The 18321-nt window shown below is 43.8% G+C and overlaps 2 protein-coding genes across 3 annotated transcripts; one reads left to right on the plus strand and one right to left on the minus strand.

Annotated features, from left to right (window-relative positions):
• The first annotated feature begins 108 nt into the window (after positions 1-108).
• On the plus strand, positions 109-8617 carry LOC129598136 (CD109 antigen-like). 2 transcript variants are annotated; one of them, XM_055495904.1, is made up of 21 exons: positions 109-639; positions 1151-1364; positions 1656-1928; positions 2138-2195; positions 2530-2667; positions 2748-2832; positions 3054-3168; positions 3222-3911; positions 4116-4316; positions 4389-4550; positions 4627-4725; positions 4806-4869; positions 4997-5132; positions 5228-5348; positions 5413-5926; positions 6024-6218; positions 6305-6350; positions 6522-7167; positions 7281-7612; positions 7893-8061; positions 8245-8617. In XM_055495904.1, the coding sequence occupies exons 1-21, from the start codon at positions 527-529 to the stop codon at positions 8380-8382; spliced, it is 4509 nt and encodes a 1502-aa protein (XP_055351879.1). In that variant the 5' UTR covers positions 109-526; the 3' UTR covers positions 8383-8617. The 2 variants fall into 2 exon arrangements, with proteins under 2 accessions (XP_055351879.1, XP_055351885.1); XM_055495910.1 differs by lacking the exons at positions 109-639; positions 1151-1364; positions 1656-1928; positions 2138-2195 and having other exon boundaries at positions 2651-2667; positions 2748-2838.
• Positions 8470-17994, minus strand: LOC129598150 (dynamin-1-like protein). The gene is made up of 12 exons (XM_055495921.1): positions 17739-17994; positions 17552-17684; positions 17103-17242; positions 16765-16851; positions 16472-16634; positions 16175-16338; positions 10726-10830; positions 10212-10583; positions 9847-9999; positions 9176-9604; positions 8952-9104; positions 8470-8863 (listed from the first exon to the last, which is right to left on the minus strand). Exons 1-12 carry the CDS (start codon positions 17835-17837, stop codon positions 8696-8698), a joined length of 2166 nt encoding a protein of 721 aa, XP_055351896.1. The 5' UTR covers positions 17838-17994; the 3' UTR covers positions 8470-8695.
• Positions 17995-18321: the final 327 nt, after the last annotated feature.

Genomic DNA, 18321 nt, shown 5'->3' on the forward strand with positions numbered 1-18321 from the left:
AAGTGCGAAACGCTTGCATGGTCAGGCGACGCACTGGGGCAGATTCCGGCTTTCTGAACGTGATATTCATACGCGCTTATGGTATACGCGCATTTGGTAAACATCGTCTCGTACCTTATCATGATACATCGAAACAGTTTTCCACAAATTTTCTGCTTAAGAACCGGTTGACATTTCTATCCCAAAGAATATTATGCGCTTGCGATAAGATCCATGAAACGGCTTCCGCCTCGTAACAGAAACGACAGTAGAATGCAGGCATCTGCCTGGGATCGACGTACACGTCCGTGTACTAATTCTGACCTTGGAAACAACAAGAGGGATTGCTTGTTTGCATGCAGTACGCTTTGCAGTTATAAAAGGAGTGTGAGCCGACAAATTTACTTAACAGTATCTGTAGTTTAACTTTCTTTCCTTTCTGTAATTTTTTTCTTTCTGCTGTTTTTTAACTCGCGAAATTAATGGGCTTTATGACCGAAGCGTCATCGACGCTGTAGTTTTTCTGAATAAAAACTCTGAATCAAAGATGTTAATTTGGTGTGGAGTGAGACGATTATCAGTGGAAGTTCAAGTTACGACGCTCTACGTTCTGCAATGGGTTATTGCGGCGAAGTTTCCCGGCGTTCATACTCAGCAGTTGTAAGTGCTCTGTGGCGGTTGGTTGAAACCAGATCGTTGTCTGCGAATACTTACTACCAGTAGTAATCTTTGTAAATCAGCTTGATCTGTAAAACATTTCAGTATTGATAACAATAATTAACAGGTTATGCTTAGCCTGCAGTTCTGAACTGCCGAATAAATGTATATTTATTTTATCATTCATAGTATATGTAAATGTAGAAATGCATGCGATTACACCGTTTTGAATTAATTGTAATTTGTAAGTAACCACTTACGCAATTCAGCCCTTACCGGTACTTGTCAATTCGCACAAAGTAAAAATTCTGCGTGTATATAATTAAAAATAAATGTTTCTGCTAAAATCACCCTGTATGGTAGAAGCTGACACTGGCAGTTGCAAGCCTCAAGAAAACTTCTGGGTAAAAATTTCCAAAATTTTAACAGTAATGTTAGTGGCCGGAATGACTGTATGCAAATTACGGTAACCAATCGCTATATGTAAAGTCGAACTGGTTTTACAATTTTACAGAACAAAAGGAACTGGCAAAACATACATTTTCGTCCACGCTCCTAACGCAATTATACCTTCCCGACCTTATGCAATCAATGTGCGTACTTTTGGTAAAAATCAGAGCGCACGAGTTACAGCATCTTTGACAGCCACATCAGAAAGCATCGGGAAGCGCTGTGAAGAATACATCGATACTTCCGGCTCCAGTGAACTATCGCAGCTTGTACTGACGGTATAATGGATGTTCACGATCAAACATTTTCATTTTACGTGTACAACTACGCCGAATAAGGGGATACCATGCATAAGACAGACAAAACTTTTGTTTGTTGCATTATTAACGGTAACAGCGATTCTGTTATATTGGGATGACTATAAACGTTTTAAAAAATACATTTTAACTGCATCTGTGGTTGTCGAGTTAATTCAAACTAGCGATAAATTGAGATATCTGTGTGAATTATATTCTTTACAGTTACGTGCGAGTATATCCGATCCAAGGGTTAACGACATTTTTTTACAGACTAACTGCTTATCCGGCGTGAGAACCTCTCAGAACTTGATGCTAAACATCACGGTCAAATGCCTAAATACCAGCAATGTTCAGTGGCATGAGTTTGTCGTCAGAGGAGTGCTGGAAGAAAGTCTCGTTTTGATACAACTAGATAAACCAATATACAAGCCAGGCGATACCATCAAATATCGAATACTTTTGCTTGATGACTCTTTACTGCCCACAAAAAATGAGGATGGCACGATTACGGTGGATGTCAAGTTCAATTACTTTCAGCGGCAGGTACTAACGAACTGGACTACAGAGCGTTCAGTTTATTTAGTTGAAAGGCTAAATATTATCGTTATAACCCAGTCATGGCAGTACTAACGCTAAGCAAATTCTCTTTAATACCGCCATGCTCTGATTCTTCCTCTAGAACGATATGATTGTAAAGTTTTGAAATGAGGATATTCTGACCTTTAGGCGTTATTGTATTTCACGTATTACAGGGCAACAAGCCGACATCAATGTTTGAGGAAACAAAACAGTCAACATACAAAAACATTAGTAAGTGCAAAGTGATAATCATGACAAATTGGAGAATAACTGTTAATAAATCAGGCGTAGGACCGTGTATCAAAAAGCCGACATCTTGGCCTTCCCATTTTACATAAAAACAGACTTCATGTGTCTGGAAAGCGGGGACTAAATGCATATACAATTTTCTGTTTCCATCTTTTCAATTTTGATTAGTTTTTTCTTCATTAAAATAACCGATACAACGTGACAATGCGCTCAGAAGAGATGATGCACATGTTGCGCCGGTGATAGCTGCGAGTGTGAAAAGGTTTTGTTGAGGAGACTATATGGTCTCAGTTTTCACCGTTTTTCTCGTGCACAGCCTATTTCGAAGGACATCTGGAACTCTTCTTGCACATGGATAATTCAGTCTTAGGAAAGTGGGACTTAGAAGCCGTTGCGCGGAATCAAAACGTCGAGCTGGGTCGAGGCAAAAAAGAATTTTTAGTCGAAAAATACGGTAAAATACCATACTGTTTGAAATATTACACATTGCTGTTGCAGGCTTTCTAACTCTACCAGCGCGTTGTTTCTTTGCAGTTCTTCCTCGGTTTAACATCAGTTTCAAAATGCCAAAATATGTTACGACTGAGAACAACAGCGTTGAGGGATACATTTCCGTTCGGTAAATGTATGTTAGCGTTTATCATTAATATTTTATGCGAACATACTAAAGTGTACAGTGTAAGGTCACTTTTACATTAATTATCAACAATACTATCGTTACCACGTCATACATGTACATGTAGTTACTATATTACTGAAACAAACCGAATAGACAGTTGAATGGTACTACTCAAATATTGTCACTTTTTTGCATGCTACAGGTACATTTGTGTTTGGCAGGTATCAAAACTGGAAGCCGGTTAAAGGCACAATACAAATCTCCGTTTTTTTCGACTTTCAAAATTACTCACAGGAAATAACTGAATGCCGTCGCAGACCGCAGCATACTGATAAGGTTGGCATCAAAGTTAAGTTTTTCAGCCGTTCATGACCATGCCTTTTTTACAGCCTACGTACCTTCATAACAAAGATGTGTTCTGCAGCATCACCGCAATTAGAGAGCAGTTCGTTCAAAACAACAAACTCTGCATGGGGCACAAGAATTACCCTTACAATTTCCGCATTGTCGTAAATGCAACTGAGGATCTCACTGGAAAAACTGTGAACCAGACGCATAATTTATCAGCTTTATACTGCCGACCCTTTCGTATTGTAACCGATGTGAACGAGCAAACTGGAAAATGGCTGTTTCGTCCGGAAGGGCCACACCACCTGAACATTTGGCTAGAATATGCTGGTCGTGAAGGACTGCCATATCGCTTCCCGCCCGATGCATTATATCGCATAATATCCATTCGTGCCAAAGGTTACATGAAAAACACTACGAGTAGCAGTTTAGGAAAACCAAAGACAATGCGGCAAGAGATGCCAACCAATGGGACGGTCCAATACGCCTGCACCACCGCCACCGGCAGCTGGGCACCGGATATTATCTGTCTTACTATTACGGTTAATTACTCCACTAATTTCGAAACCAACCAGAGCATCGAGGAGACTGTCCTGCTTTACGCCTACGCACAAAAGATTTCAATTGAGCAACTCAACAACGGAATTCCATTTCCGAAAAATGGAAGTTTAGCAGAATTTCGCATTCGCACGACGTATCGCAGCTGCAAAGCGTGCGATGTCCATTACAGCGTGGGTGCAGTTTACACTGAAAGGCAGAACTGCAATTTCGATAGGTTCAGTACTACGTATCGCTTTTACGTACTCGTAGAAGCTCGTACTTAACCGTATAAACCGTATATTTAGCTCGAACCTCGTCTATATAAAACGCAAGCTCGCTTTCTTGGTAAATTTCTATTTTTATAAATACAAATAGGTGATGGCTTTTATGTGCAGATTTTAACACGGTCGGGAATTCGTGGTACCTCTGTGCTTCCACAAAATCCTTCATTGCGGCCGGATAGGGTGGATGAATTACAGTTTGAGGTCACGGAAGATATGTGGCCGAAAGCGAAGCTATTGGTGTATTATGTCGACGACAGGGGAAATGTTGTGGCGGAAGTAAAAGACTTTCGAGTGTTAAGACCACCATTAACGGTAATGCCTGGGCTTAATTTCTGTCTGATGTGGAAAATGATTCACATTTATGACACGACTGGACTTCTTTAGTTGAACGTCAGTAGTGTCCATTTGACTCGGCACGGAACGCGTACGGCTTGTGCCTCGGTAAATACCGGTGGACAGTCGCTGGTGGCCTTTTCGGGAATCGATCGTGGCTTGTTGAAAGAAGTCCGTGGAAAACTCCGCTATCATCACTTTAAGCCAAACGTTGTACGTTGCCACAATAATGCTTTTAGTTAAGGTAATTACCAAGTATAGGAACTGAGGCCCTTATAATATGTTACAGATCGACCAAAAACTGAATAAACTTCCGGTGGTTTCCTGGTTTTCCCGTGACGTGCCGATGGTGGTTCAGGAATCCAGGAAAGTTAAAGACATTTTCGAAGTACTTACGTCGGCATGTTTGCTACGATCAGCTGTTGTTCTACAAGTTTAGGCCGTAACAGTTTCTTGTTTCTGCTGTAGCAAGCCCACATTATCGCGCATGCTTTCGTATTAGGAGACAGAGGCAAAGTCGGCCCGAGAAAATGTACGATCGATAGTCGTACTAAGTATTAAATATCTATATGTTCTCTTCCCATCAGTATTAATGATTCTCGGTAATCTGTTAATTTCTGTATATAAATCAGTTTACAAATTTGTTTTGGCCTTTTTAGCGAAACCTGATGGGAAAAGTTCTACTGAACGAGGAACGTTTAATAAACTGGAAGATAAAATGGAGGGAGGTGAAGGTGACACAGAAAGGAGAGACGACTTTCGAGACAGCTTCTTATTTGAGGCAGGATTTACAGAGTTGGTGAAATTCATATACTGTAAATAATCTTCTTGATTTCCATTTTCTATTGATCGTGGAAAACAAATGATAAAGGTAATAAATCAAACTCTAGTGAAGTTGGTAATCTGGAAGTGTGCGGCAAGCTACCAGATTCTCTGACGGACTGGTCCATAATGGCCTTTAGTATCGATGGATCTACAGGTTTAAAGGTCACCGATAATTCATCTAAGCTGGTACGAGGCCTTTGAGTGAACTATTTAAAAATTTCTGTTACATAAAACATAGATTTTGTTGCAGTTGCAACAGCAGCGGGATATATCCATTGATCTTGATATGCCTTATGAAATAGTACAAGAAGAAAAGCCCAACATTCAGTTATACGTCTACAACAACGGAAGGGAAACCCGGAAGTTAACTGTGGAGGCCGGAATATGTTTTTATCCGATGGACGATCTAAACTTATCTAATTGTGCTCGACCGTTTTCGCATGCATATGATATCTTATTGGAAAACGGATCACTGAACGCCTGTCCGATATATCAGTACTTGCCCGAAACGTTTTTTACCTCTATAGGAACTATTAAATTCGATATTGATGTGCGGAGTGATTATAAACACGAAGATCGGTTTACTAAAACAATTTCCGTTATCCCCAAAGGAATCGCACGGCAAGCATGGTCGCCACCGTATTCCATTGAGCTGGGAGTCGACAAGAGCCAGTCCAAAACTGTTGATTTATCCAAGAAATTTCCGCAGCTAGAGTCATCAAGGATTGTGCCCGAGTCAAGGAGTACCACTATCATTTTCTCTGGTAAATAAATTGTTCGCGATTGAAGAATATTGATGTACGGGCTAGAGAGTTGACTTGTTAGTACCTACTGCATTTCTGCATGTGCTTACCTTTGTAGGTGACACATGGAGTTCAGTTTTGCATTCATTAGCAAAACTCAACGAAAACTTTCAACATTCAGCGTGGTCACCCTTTAAATGTGGGGAAAAGAATATGGCATTCTTAATGATAAACACATTTTTAGCAAAATATTCCACATTGCTAAATATCAGAGGAATCAATCTGGAAATGTTGAAAAACAATATCCAAGCAGGTATGTGTACTTGTGTCCATCTTCAGCAGTCCCTACTCTTATCTCAGAGAAAAACAACTTCAGTTTTGAAAAACTGCTCGTTGTAGCATATGATCGTCAAAAAGCGTTCAGAATGCCTGACGGATCTTACAAGTAAGAAAATCGTTATGTTTGTGACAACTTTTTCGATCGCATTGGTTATTGAGCGTAAGTTTCTGCATTTACACCTAAACTGGAGCGTAAATCGAGGAGCATAGTTTTATTACACGGAAAGTTTCCGTACAGGACCGTACTTAACTGATATAAGTCGGTTTCGTTGTACAGCACTTTTGGCGACACTGCAATTAATGGATCAACATGGTTAACAGCCCATGTCGTGCGCGGTTTCATCCTAGCTGGAAAGTTCATCACCCCTCCTATCGATACAACGGCTCTTCGAAAATCCCTTAAGTTCTTGTCGGAGCAAGTGGCCTTAGACGGATCGTTTGTGGAACATGGAATTTCTATGGATACCCCATCCGGTTCTGGAGTTTCACTTACGGCATTTTCGCTTTTGGCATTTATTGAGGCCAAGTATTCTCCAGTTGATCAGAAAGGTCATTACGAAAAAAATGTATCTAAGGCCATGCGATATCTGGAGAACCAGTTTAATACTTCTAGTGTAAAAACTGATCCTTACACACTCGCAATAACGAGCTACGCGCTTGTGCGTCTAAACAGTCCACACCAGACAAAGTTTATTGCCGCATTGAAATCCCTCGCGAAAACTGACGGCAACAGGAAGTACTGGAATCCCTCCCCGAAAGCAACTGGTAACCGTGAAGCTATTGCTGTGGAGACGGCAGCGTACGCCTTATTAACTTGCCTCCGAAGCGAAGCATCCTCGAGTTGGAACCGATCAGATTGCGAGCAAATTTTTAATTGGTTATTATCAAAAAGAAACCCGCGCGGCGATTTCATATCCACTACGGTAAAATAGTATAAAATTTGTACACATTTAGGAACATTGATCATTTTCAACAGCTATGCCGGTGGATGCTGTTGTTGTGCGATACTCACCGTTAGCACGCATTTCACATTTAGGATACAGTCGCTGCACTGCATGCACTGGAGAAAACTGCCGAAAGAACTGTAAAAAGTATCAGTTATGCCGACATCACCGTTCAGTGTAATGGAGATCCCAACGACACACAATCCATCCAGCTAAACAACACAATTCGCATCCATTCTGTACATTTTAGCAGACACTGTCAAACACCGCAAATCCGATTGCGTGGAAAGGGCACAATTTACTATCAAATACAGTGCAACTACAACGAACTGCAGCTGGATCCTCAACCGGGGCCTTTTGAAGTTACGCATCAACTACTCACCTACGGGCGTGGTGATAAAAAGATTCTCAAAATATGTTTCCGGTAAATCATCGTGCATTTTAAGTTCTATTGCCCACATCTATTAAGACTAACCAATTAATTACTCTAGATTAAAACTGTAGTTATTAAACAGTAATATTTTTTATTAGACAATACATTTTTTTCGCAACTTTTTCCCTAAGCTAGGTTAACTATGATTGGTCCGGTTTGTAAATCTTAAAGTGTTAACAGTATTCACTACTCACCAATACAGTTTTTTTTCTTCAGACATAAATTTCATATTTTGCTTTGTCAGTTTGATTGTTGTTATTTCCTTTAACAGTTACCTTTACAATGAAAATCCTGGAACCGTGTTTGTCGAAGCCGAAGCTTTAACCGGCTGCAGTTTTGAAGGTGGTGTGCTCCTGGAAGTTGCGCATGCTCGTTCATACGAAGTGGATTTGGAGAGAACAAACGGGAAAAAATTTGGAGCTTTGATTCAGTTTACAAAGGCAAATACTCATCCTAATAATTCCTAATAATTACCACTGCTGTTTAGAATCGTATGCTTGCAATTGATTACTTTTTCCGTCACCCACAAACAGACAACCAACTCTAATTACACTGTATCCGAAACACCGTCTGACCAATATAAAACATGTTTTACCAGGTCGAATGCTTTATTTATTTTGCAGTGGAACCAACAAGAAGTGTGCGTCGAACCACACTTGTACAAAGAACGGGAGGCGAACAACATTGCTGCGCGACCAATCAAGATTTCCCGATATTATGGTAGTCAAAACGAAACAACAACAATCATGTACCCTCTGTAACGGATTTACCATCATGATACGATTATCCCCAAAATGTATTGCTAATAGCATAAAGCTGTAATTAATACGTAATCAAATTCGATGTAGTTTTATAGCTAATCCGTTTTGGTTTATTTTTTGAACTTATCCGATTTTCGTAACACTATGATCACTGTTTATTGTTCCAATATATATTTGACAAATAACTGATTTGGTGAGATTCTGCACATTTTACGAAAAATATTGAATGCACTGAGGTATGATAATTTGATTACTGGTAAAAAGAGAAAAAAATCTTGTGCTGCCGGGCTTTGCAAATGAAGACCGGAGTCTTCTAACTGGCTTCCAGAACTTTGATGATTTCTGCTGCATTACGAAAAACGTCCAGTCGTTGACTGTAGTTCTTGCGCTTTGTGGCCATTACCTCCGATTCTGCGAGTAAAGGGGCGTAAACTTGAGGACTACTTGCAATCCTTGTCATCAATTCTTTCAAAACCTCGTCCTGTAATCGTTTATATAACAACTGTGATGCGCTGTATAATTAGTATGCGCTAATCATTCACCGGAAAGTCTTTTCGTTTTGCACTTACTCGAACCGCATTCACCAAGAAACGGACAATGACCTTTGGGACAGAATCTCTGACGATGCGTCGGATAACTTCAAAATATTCGCGCACCAGCTGTGCGGTAATATCACATTCTAATTTTTCTCGTTTGGTTAGCGATCGCGATTTGCTGTGAACCTAATAATAAAACATGTTATCGTAATCCACCACACTGCAATATCACCGTTCTCCGGGATCTTAGAGCGTACCGGCTCTAACTCTGTTGGAGTATCTCCTTCCCACGACCCATTTATTCCGTTAGCTATATGCGGGTACGGTGCGCCGGATGCGGACACTTGACCACCAATATTGACAACAACGCCATTTGATGGTGGTTTTGGCATTTGTCGGGCGGGTGGGATCGGCGCAATTCGCACTGGGACCGGAGTTCCTAAGTGGACATTGGTGCTGCCGTCGTTGTTCATGCTGTCCTCCACCTGGGCCACAATTTCGTTAAATCGCTTCATAGCCTCTTTTTCGGGTTTTTCAAAATCTGGATGTTTAACGTTCAGGTAGTCCAACTGCATCTTTACAGCATGCGAGACCATTTTTTTCGCTTCCTCCAAGTGAATCTCCATTAGTTGTGAAACGATATCCACGATGCGATCAAATAATTTGGGAAACTGTTCTTTGACGTACTACAAAAATAACCACGGATTATCCTGGCCATGATAATTAACTAACCGTTAAACCACTTAGGTTTTGGTTTCGTGTTATATGTATTACCAATCAAATCAATTGTGAGGGCAAATTATTTAAATTAAAAGAAATTACAATATTAATAGGTTGTGCCTATATACAGTAGTCCACGACGCGACTTCCAGTTCTATTGTATTGTGCTTTGCTAAGCGTCTGCACGAAATGAGTGCTCAATCGTTACCCCGATGTGCTGACCAGCGGAATTTCGAATAGACAGCATTTCTTGATACGCTAACTTAACGCAACGGATACTCTCAAATTCCATGCGGGCCATTTCGTGCTGTACCAGGATTCGGAATGCCTTGATGTTAAGAAACATTTGCCTCTCAGTACCCTGTCAAATAACCAACGTACAGTGCTAAATTTTCAGTATTTTAAGTTTTATGCCGTGTTACGGTAAAAAAAACATGTGAAGACTAGAGATAAATATTTATCTATGAGTACTTACGTGTGTACAGAAAGCACATAAAGCACATATAGATATAGTCTGTACACATACAGCACTGCAGATCTAGAAACAAAGACGCTTTCATTTGCAGCACTTACCCAAGCGTTACGTATTTGTGTCCAGACCTGCAGATCGCTAGTGCCGGTCAGCGGAACTATACCGGTTAAAGCGTCCCAGTAAGTTACATTAAATAGCTCTTCGATGCGCGAACCACCTTTCACCTCGGTATTACCCTGATCGACATCTCCCTGAATGGCTCCCTTGAAATAATTAACAAACTGGTCGATGACACTGACCACCAGCACGTGGCCGGGATTAGGAATCAGTGGATTACGACTGGCTTCCGAATTCATAAGTTTGCTGTGTACATCTTCACCCAGTGCGCTCAACTGCATTTGACTGTCGGAAACCATTTCATTAACCGCTGCCTTTAATGCTGGCAGACACTTGCGTATGTGATCACGGAAAACCTGGAGTGCACGCAAAAAACTATCAAAGAGAACATGACCTTATAATAATTATATCGCTATCCTGATAATTATGAATTATATCACTGTCCACATACAACGTTGTAAAATGTAAAATACAATATCTGTTTTTAATTACACGTACAGCAGATAAAAATTCGGATAGTCGCTGGGAACCATGCTGATCCGCAAGCCTCGGGTAGTGTTCTTTGAACCATCTTTCCTCTTTGCTCAACTGAGCGGCCATACTCTGGAAGTAAATGCTCGAAATTTGGTATTTCCTGCCGACAAGAATAACTTACCAAATGCATTCGCGCACCAAAACAGAAACAAAACCGTGCAGGGTTTTCTTTCATACAGCTAGGATACGGAGCACGTGAAATACCATACAAAAGTGTTAGTTAATTCATTAACTAGAGTTAAAATCCGGGTGACCTGTTTTTGCTCTCTGGCTGTCTTTGTCTTGCTGGCCTATTATATTACTTTCCCGGATACGATGTTCTTATCATGCTAAGCTGACTGAATGCAGAACTCATTCTCGATTATTGCCACTAGCTAAACTTGAATATTTTTGCTAAACTGACGACTGTTAACGTGTGCACTTCTTAACGTGTGCAATGCCACCGAAGAAGGATCCCAAGAACAATCCCGCACCACCAGCCAGCCGGCCACCGAGAAAACGCGGGAGGCCTGCGACACCACCGCCACCTGCCGTCAACTCAGTAGTTCACGTCGTGCAACCGGCATCTCAGCAGCCAGACTTGAGAACTCTGATTGAGCAGCAGGCCAAGCAGCAGCAACAATTGGACAGTATCTTGCACATCCTCAACCCAACCCCCGCCGCAGGCACTGCCACGACAAAGCGCGTAGGACCCGGAACACCGCCACCGCCTGCCGTCAACTCGGAGGTTCAGGTTGTACTGCCGGCATCACAGCAGTCAGACATCAGAACCCTGATTGAGCAGCAGGCAAAGCAGCAGCAGCAGATCGACAGCATACTGCAAATGCTGAATCCCCACCCGGACGCTCGTATGTCCCCGTCATCAGACACGGGTCCACATCTCCGGGTCCGCATCGGCGACAATGACCAGCGTCATATTACGAGCGAGAGCAACCCGCGACCACACCGGAAACGCTCCAGAAGCCATGGAAGACACCGCAACGATCGAGGTAAGAGCACGTCGCAATCCAGCTCACGTTCCGAAGACTCTCCCCCTCGCCGCACTCTCAAAGACAGACTTGGCCGCCGTGACGTATTCAGCAGACTAGGTGACTTGGCAGATACCCACTATCGTCAATCACGCCGTCTGCCGGCTGTACCCGAGAAAGTCCGCTCCAAGCTGCTGGATCCGACCCGATATGTCGACTTTGACAGCCTCCTGCCAAAGAATCGGGTGGAGAAGCCCAGGGACGGAGCATCGAAAATGGTGATCAGCAAAGGTCAGGTCATTTTGAAACCGCATGATGGACACGTCACAGTAGACTCATTTCCGGCATGGATCCGCGCTTTTACCGTATTCGCTGCATATCGGACGTCTGTCATTCCTGAACTGACCATTCCTCTTCTGAAGTATCAAGACTTGATGGCTGGATACGCCGACCGTGGTATCCCAGTAGATCAATGGCTTGATTACGACAAGCAGTTCCGAACGTACATGACGGCTCACCCATACAACTTTGATCTATGGGGACACCAGCACGACGAAACCTACGCCGACACCATCCAAAACGGTCACCGGGAAGCGACGTCGGAACTCCACGTGCGCGACCGGAACCAGAGGGCCCCCACCGAGCGCGACACCTGCCGAAACTGCGGATTCAGTGGTCATTTCATCGCGCAGTGCCCGGTACCACGCAAAGGATTCCCGGTCACCAACAGCAGCCCTTTCGGACAAGCACCGCCGCAGACGGCAACAATATCTGCAAAAACTACAACTTCACCAACTGCACCGAGCCATGTAAGCGGCAGTTCAAGCACGTCTGCCTCACCTGTGGAGGGGCCGGCCACAAGGCTCCGCAGTGTCGCAACGCCAACTGACATCGCCACAGTGCCTGCAAAGGTCACGACACCCCTGCGACCAGAGGTCTTTGCGAGACTGCTGGCTGACCATCCTAACCCACGTTTTGTTTCTTTTATTGTTTCTTCCTTAATAACCGGCGTCGATCTTGGCTACCGCGGACCACAGTTTTCCCGCCACACTCCCAACTCACACACAGCCCGGAAACACCACCGCGCTTTGGGAACCAGCATCCAGAAAGAGGTCGCCCGGGGACACACTGTCGGCCCATTCACGCAACCGCCCCTGGAAAACTTTGTCGTAAACGCCTTGGGCGTCCGCGAAAAGAAAGACGGGGACATCCGAACCATCATGGATCTATCACAACCAGCGGGTCAAAGCGTCAATGATTCCATCTCAACGGACAACATGCCACTGCAGTACTGCTCCGTCGACGATGCCATTCGGATCATCCTTGACCTCGGACCGTCTACAGAAATGGCAAAGATGGACATCAAATCCGCCTTCCGCCTCATTCCCGTCCGCCGAGAAGATTGGAACCTCCTTGGATACTGCCATGACGGAAATTACTATTTCGACATAATTTTGCCATTTGGGTGTCGCTCAGCTCCCTACCTTTTCGAACAGTTCGCGGAGGCCGTCTACTGGGCGGTCTCCAGAAGCTGCGGCTTGTCATCATTCTTGCATTACGTTGACGACTTCTTGTTCCTCGGCCGCCCGAGAACGGGACAGTGTGCAACGCTAATGCATTCAATGCGCGAGACGTGCAACGAGCTTGGGGTCCCTCTCGCCGAAGACAAAACCGAAGGACCCGCATCTCGGTTGACATTCCTCGGCATTGTCCTGGACACTGTTGCCCACACAGTAAGCTTACCTCCCGGTAAGCACCAAGAGATCCTAGACGCCCTCCAGTCTTAGTCAAACCGCACACAATGCAGTGCATCAGAGCTCCAAAGCTTGATCGGCACACTGCAATTTGCATCAAAATGTGTCCCCACCAGCCGGCTCTTCACCCGCCGGCTCATCCGACTTTTGTCAGAACAATATGGCCAACGCACGATATACCTCAATACGGACTTTCACCGCGACATTGACTGGTGGCGCACCTTCCTCCCGAAGTGGAACGGGACCGCTTCCTTCATAAAGCCATCGTGGAGCACCTCCGACATCCTCCACCTGTACACGGATGCTTCCGGCACAATCGGTCTGGGAGCGTACTTCAACGGTGAATGGTTCCATCACCGTTGGCCGTCTTGGATTCACGAGCTATCGGTTCCCATTGAATACCTCGAAATGGTCCCGATTCTATTGGCAATGCTTGTTTGGGGGAAGCAGTTGTGGTGCTGGAAGATCATCTTCCACACCGACAACGAAGGTGCAACAACGAGCGTGGGAGAGTCTTCGGTCAAAGAATCCAGGCGTGTTAGATCTCATGCGTCGCATGACGGCTGCAGCCGCGGATAACAACATGACCTTTACGCTCAAACATGTTAGAGGCGTGGACAACGGCATAGCTTATGCATTATCTCGTTTCCAGGTATTGCGTTTTCGACGTCTCGCACCGCTAGCGAATGCTCTTCCAACGCCGTGCCCGAATATCTTCAACGATCTTCGCCTAACCTACGAGCATCCCCATCGCTAAGCCGTCTCCTGGAAGCCCACATCGCAACATCCACACGGTCCACATACCGGGTAGGAGCAACGCGCTTCATCAACTTCTGCACTGCTCGCCGTCTTACACCACTGCCAGCGGAGCCAACTATCGTGGCCTGGTTTATCGCCGGCCTACACGATGAAGGCGCCAGCGCAAGCACCGCCAAAGTTTACGTGGCCGCCATCCACAACCTGCACCGCGAAGCCGATGCTGATAGCCCAGCCAACGCTGACATCGTCAAGCGCACGATCAGTGGCTTCGTCCGACTGTCAGCGTCCAAATCAGACAAACGACTTCCGGTCACCATGCCACTGATGCGCAAACTGAAGGACCGCCTGCGTCTCAGCACACTGGACGTCTCCGATATCACTATGCTGTGGTGTGCCTTCACCATGGCATTCTTCGGTTTCATGCGCATAAGCGAGCTCGTCTCACCATCACCGACGTCTCATGACCGCCACCGCACTCTGCTGTCGCGCGACGTGGAGACGGAAGACGACACCATTACAGTGCACATCAAACGTTCAAAAAACCGACCAACTTGGAAGTGGCGTTGTACTTCGCTTGACCGCGACTAACCGCTCGGTTTGTCCGGTGCGAGCATACGAACGCTACATCCACAGCCGCACCACCAAAGCCCGCGCGGACAGTCCATTCTTCTCCTTTCGCTCGGGTCAACACCTCACACGAGCATCCGTGCTGCACCACATCCGGAAGCTGCTCTGGGACCACCCTGAACGCGACCGCCTAAACACGCACAGCTTTCGCATTGGAGCCGCCACTACCGCAGCCGAAGGAAACATTCCTGAGCCGGATATCATGCGAGCCGGACGGTGGAAGAGCACCTGTGTGCGTCGCTACATCCGAAAGACCAATCCCAGTCAAGTAAACCTGTACGGAACGTCTTGTTTGGGGGCAAGTGGCCAGAAGGAAGGCTAGGGGGAGCAATGGGCGCGCGTCTTCGACCTCCTAATCGAAACGGCGACATCTGTCCGCTCTGGCCTTCTTCTTGGTTTCCCATCCCATTACCGGCACTCGCTCACCATGGATTTTAAGTGTTAGTTAATTCATTAACTAGAGTTAAAATCCGGGTGACCTGTTTTTGCTCTCTGGCTGTCTTTGTCTTGCTGGCCTATTATATTACTTTCCCGGATACGATGTTCTTATCATGCTAAGCTGACTGAATGCAGAACTCATTCTCGATTATTGCCACTAGCTAAACTTGAATATTTTTGCTAAACTGACGACTGTTAACGTGTGCAGTTTTTTCTTACCACCCACCCGCCCTTTCTAACGGGTTTATTGTGAATGAATTGAATAAAGGGGCAAGTGGCCAGAAGGAAGGCTAGGGGGAGCAATGGGCGCGCGTCTTCGACCTCCTAATCGAAACGGCGACATCTGTCCGCTCTGGCCTTCTTCTTGGTTTCCCATCCCATTACCGGCACTCGCTCACCATGGATTTTAAACCAAATAAAAGCAGGACGGTTGCACCAAAGGTGCGACCGAAAATCTCCACTGAAGAGGAGACTGATGGTGGGCTGAACAAAAATATACACAAAGTGCTGTACCAAGTGTATCAACATGTCTTCTTGACACGAGCTGAAATTTTGAAACATGAAAATACTAAAGGTTTAAACTAACCAAGTGCTAGTAGTATTGAGTTAGTATTAATTAAGTTCTAAATGTACTAATTAACCATACTAAAACAATACGTGTACTATAATAAAATTAATAATAAATTAATTAAAGGTATACATACATGAGCCATGACTAGTATTTTCGTTTTATTTTTAGGTGTAACACAAGTCAAAAAGATCTAGAACGATCGCATTTTACATCTTTTAACGGTATTCGAATGAATGTCTGCTTTCGCAATATGAAGTTGAAATTACCGGTTAACCTTTACAGTGCTCACTGCTCACCCATCCTTTGTTGTTCAGATCAGCTTGCGACCGGCTTATTACAGCGATGGTTCGTAGCACTTTAGAATGATGATTAGCTATTTCCACTCCGGTCAACAGGTCAGTTTTATCGTCAGCTTTATCCGAAATATCCAATTTGGTTATTACACAGATAGTTCGAGAACCTAGGCAATATATTTTAATAGTTGTAAAGTGTAAAGTCTGATATTACGAAATTATCTGTACGAGTTGTATACTAATATAGTACAGCACAATATGATACAGTAATGGTGTTCACTGGTCAGCAAGCGTTCATACCATTAGGATCAACTTCCCGTGCAATATTCAAACTCTTCGAATTAGCCAAATCGGAAGTGGCGGGATGCACAGCCAAGATGATTGCATTTGGATTTCGTACGTAGCTTTTGACAAGCTGCTCAACTTGTTCCTTTATGTTATCGGGCTGGTCTCCGGAGCGATTCTGAATATTGGGACCGTGGTAATAAATTTTGCAATGATTTATCCTTTTACATTTTCTGTGCTTTTGGAATCATTGAAATATCTGATGTAATTATTTTTGTTACACAAAACCGTGTCATTATTACTAATACCTCGACCAAGCCAGGTAGGTCGACTAAAGTCAGATCCGGAACGTATGGAGAATGCAGCTTGACGGTAATCGGTTTGTCGACAATATTCTGCAATAATTAAGCTGAACGTGGTTTCAACACTAGAGCAAAACGTTTTAGACAGCCAAACAAAAAACAATTATTTACAGTTATAATATTATCGCGGGTATGTTACACAAATTAACTGGATTGCAAAGTTACCATATATTTATTTCGAAAACCGATTCATGCAGTATTTCTATAGGTGTTTTAGGACGCAACTAGAACATCTGCTTTTGCAAGGTATTACCCTATAGATTACCGGTATGTACCTACTGTACCTTTTGCTTTCCGGCTAAGCGCTCTGTGGCTTGTAAAATTTTTCCGGCAACTTGTGAGAAGTCCGTGATGACTTCCCCCTTGCTCTGCAAGTTCGGCATATCCAGATCGGGATAACTCACTTCCGCGTGTTCTTCTAGTCCTATATAAAGAGCTATTTGGCTCACTCCTATATAAAGAGTTATGTATATACACACCCAAATGCTTACTATAGTGTGAGATCAAGAACTACAGCTATAGCAAGTTCTTGACACACCTCACAGAAAGGTCAGCATTTGGCGAAGAAATAATTGGTAAAAATTTTCTAAATTCTCTCTTTTTACTCACATAAGTACTAACAAGTCTGGACAAAATCCGAAACTGTAAACGTAACTGTAGCACTGAAGTGTATTTTACTGTTATTTTTATTTATTCCGACAGTTTTCAGGTGAAATTTAGAAACAAAGTTTACCTTCTGCGCTAGGACTGCTGGATTGAGTATTGTTCAGTTGCAAGATGACAGGGGTGCGTGTGACCACACCGGTACCGCGTGGCAGGAAACCTCTCTTGACGATACTTTCCAGTACGGAACTTTTCCCATCACTCTGTACATACTGCAGTTTGCAATATCCGCCAGTTTCTGTTTAGAGTACCATTACCTGAGATCCAACAACAACTATTTGCGGGAAGTTAATATTTTGTCCGACAACATTAATGACAGTTTGTAACTGGTTGAATAACTCTGCAAAATTTTCCATTGTATCCAAGGTATGTCTGCTCAGTGATTTCCTACAGTGGCAACTTTTCGGTACAAAAAGAGGCTGAACGCGTTTGAAAAATTTAAATAGTTTTAATACTCAGGAGCAAAACTATAACAACGATTTGGGCGATTGGGGTTTGGGATTGGATATAATACGTAGTAATAGTGGCTTATTAGGATGCTAATGAAAATATATACCCGACACCTTAAGACTCGTCTTGCCGCAAGCTATACAAGTTAAAATATTTTTTGGCCGCCAACGTGTATTATCTACGTGTATCGCAAAAGTCATACACAATAGAATTGCGTTTTCTGCTGTAATTACCACCGCTGACGAGTGTATTATCGCTGCAATGAATTAACGCAATGCAGGTTTGAATGACGTTCGCGAAGTTTCGTTTGGAAAGTCGCATTTTTAAAGTTCTAAGGCTATCGAACTTAATATAGGGCGAATGCGATGAATGAAACGTCCTGCTGTTTAG

The sequence above is a fragment of the Paramacrobiotus metropolitanus genome, unplaced genomic scaffold, assembly GCF_019649055.1.
Source record: "Paramacrobiotus metropolitanus isolate TYO unplaced genomic scaffold, Prichtersi_v1.0 Parri_scaffold0000003, whole genome shotgun sequence".
NCBI lineage: Eukaryota > Metazoa > Tardigrada > Eutardigrada > Parachela > Macrobiotidae > Paramacrobiotus > Paramacrobiotus metropolitanus.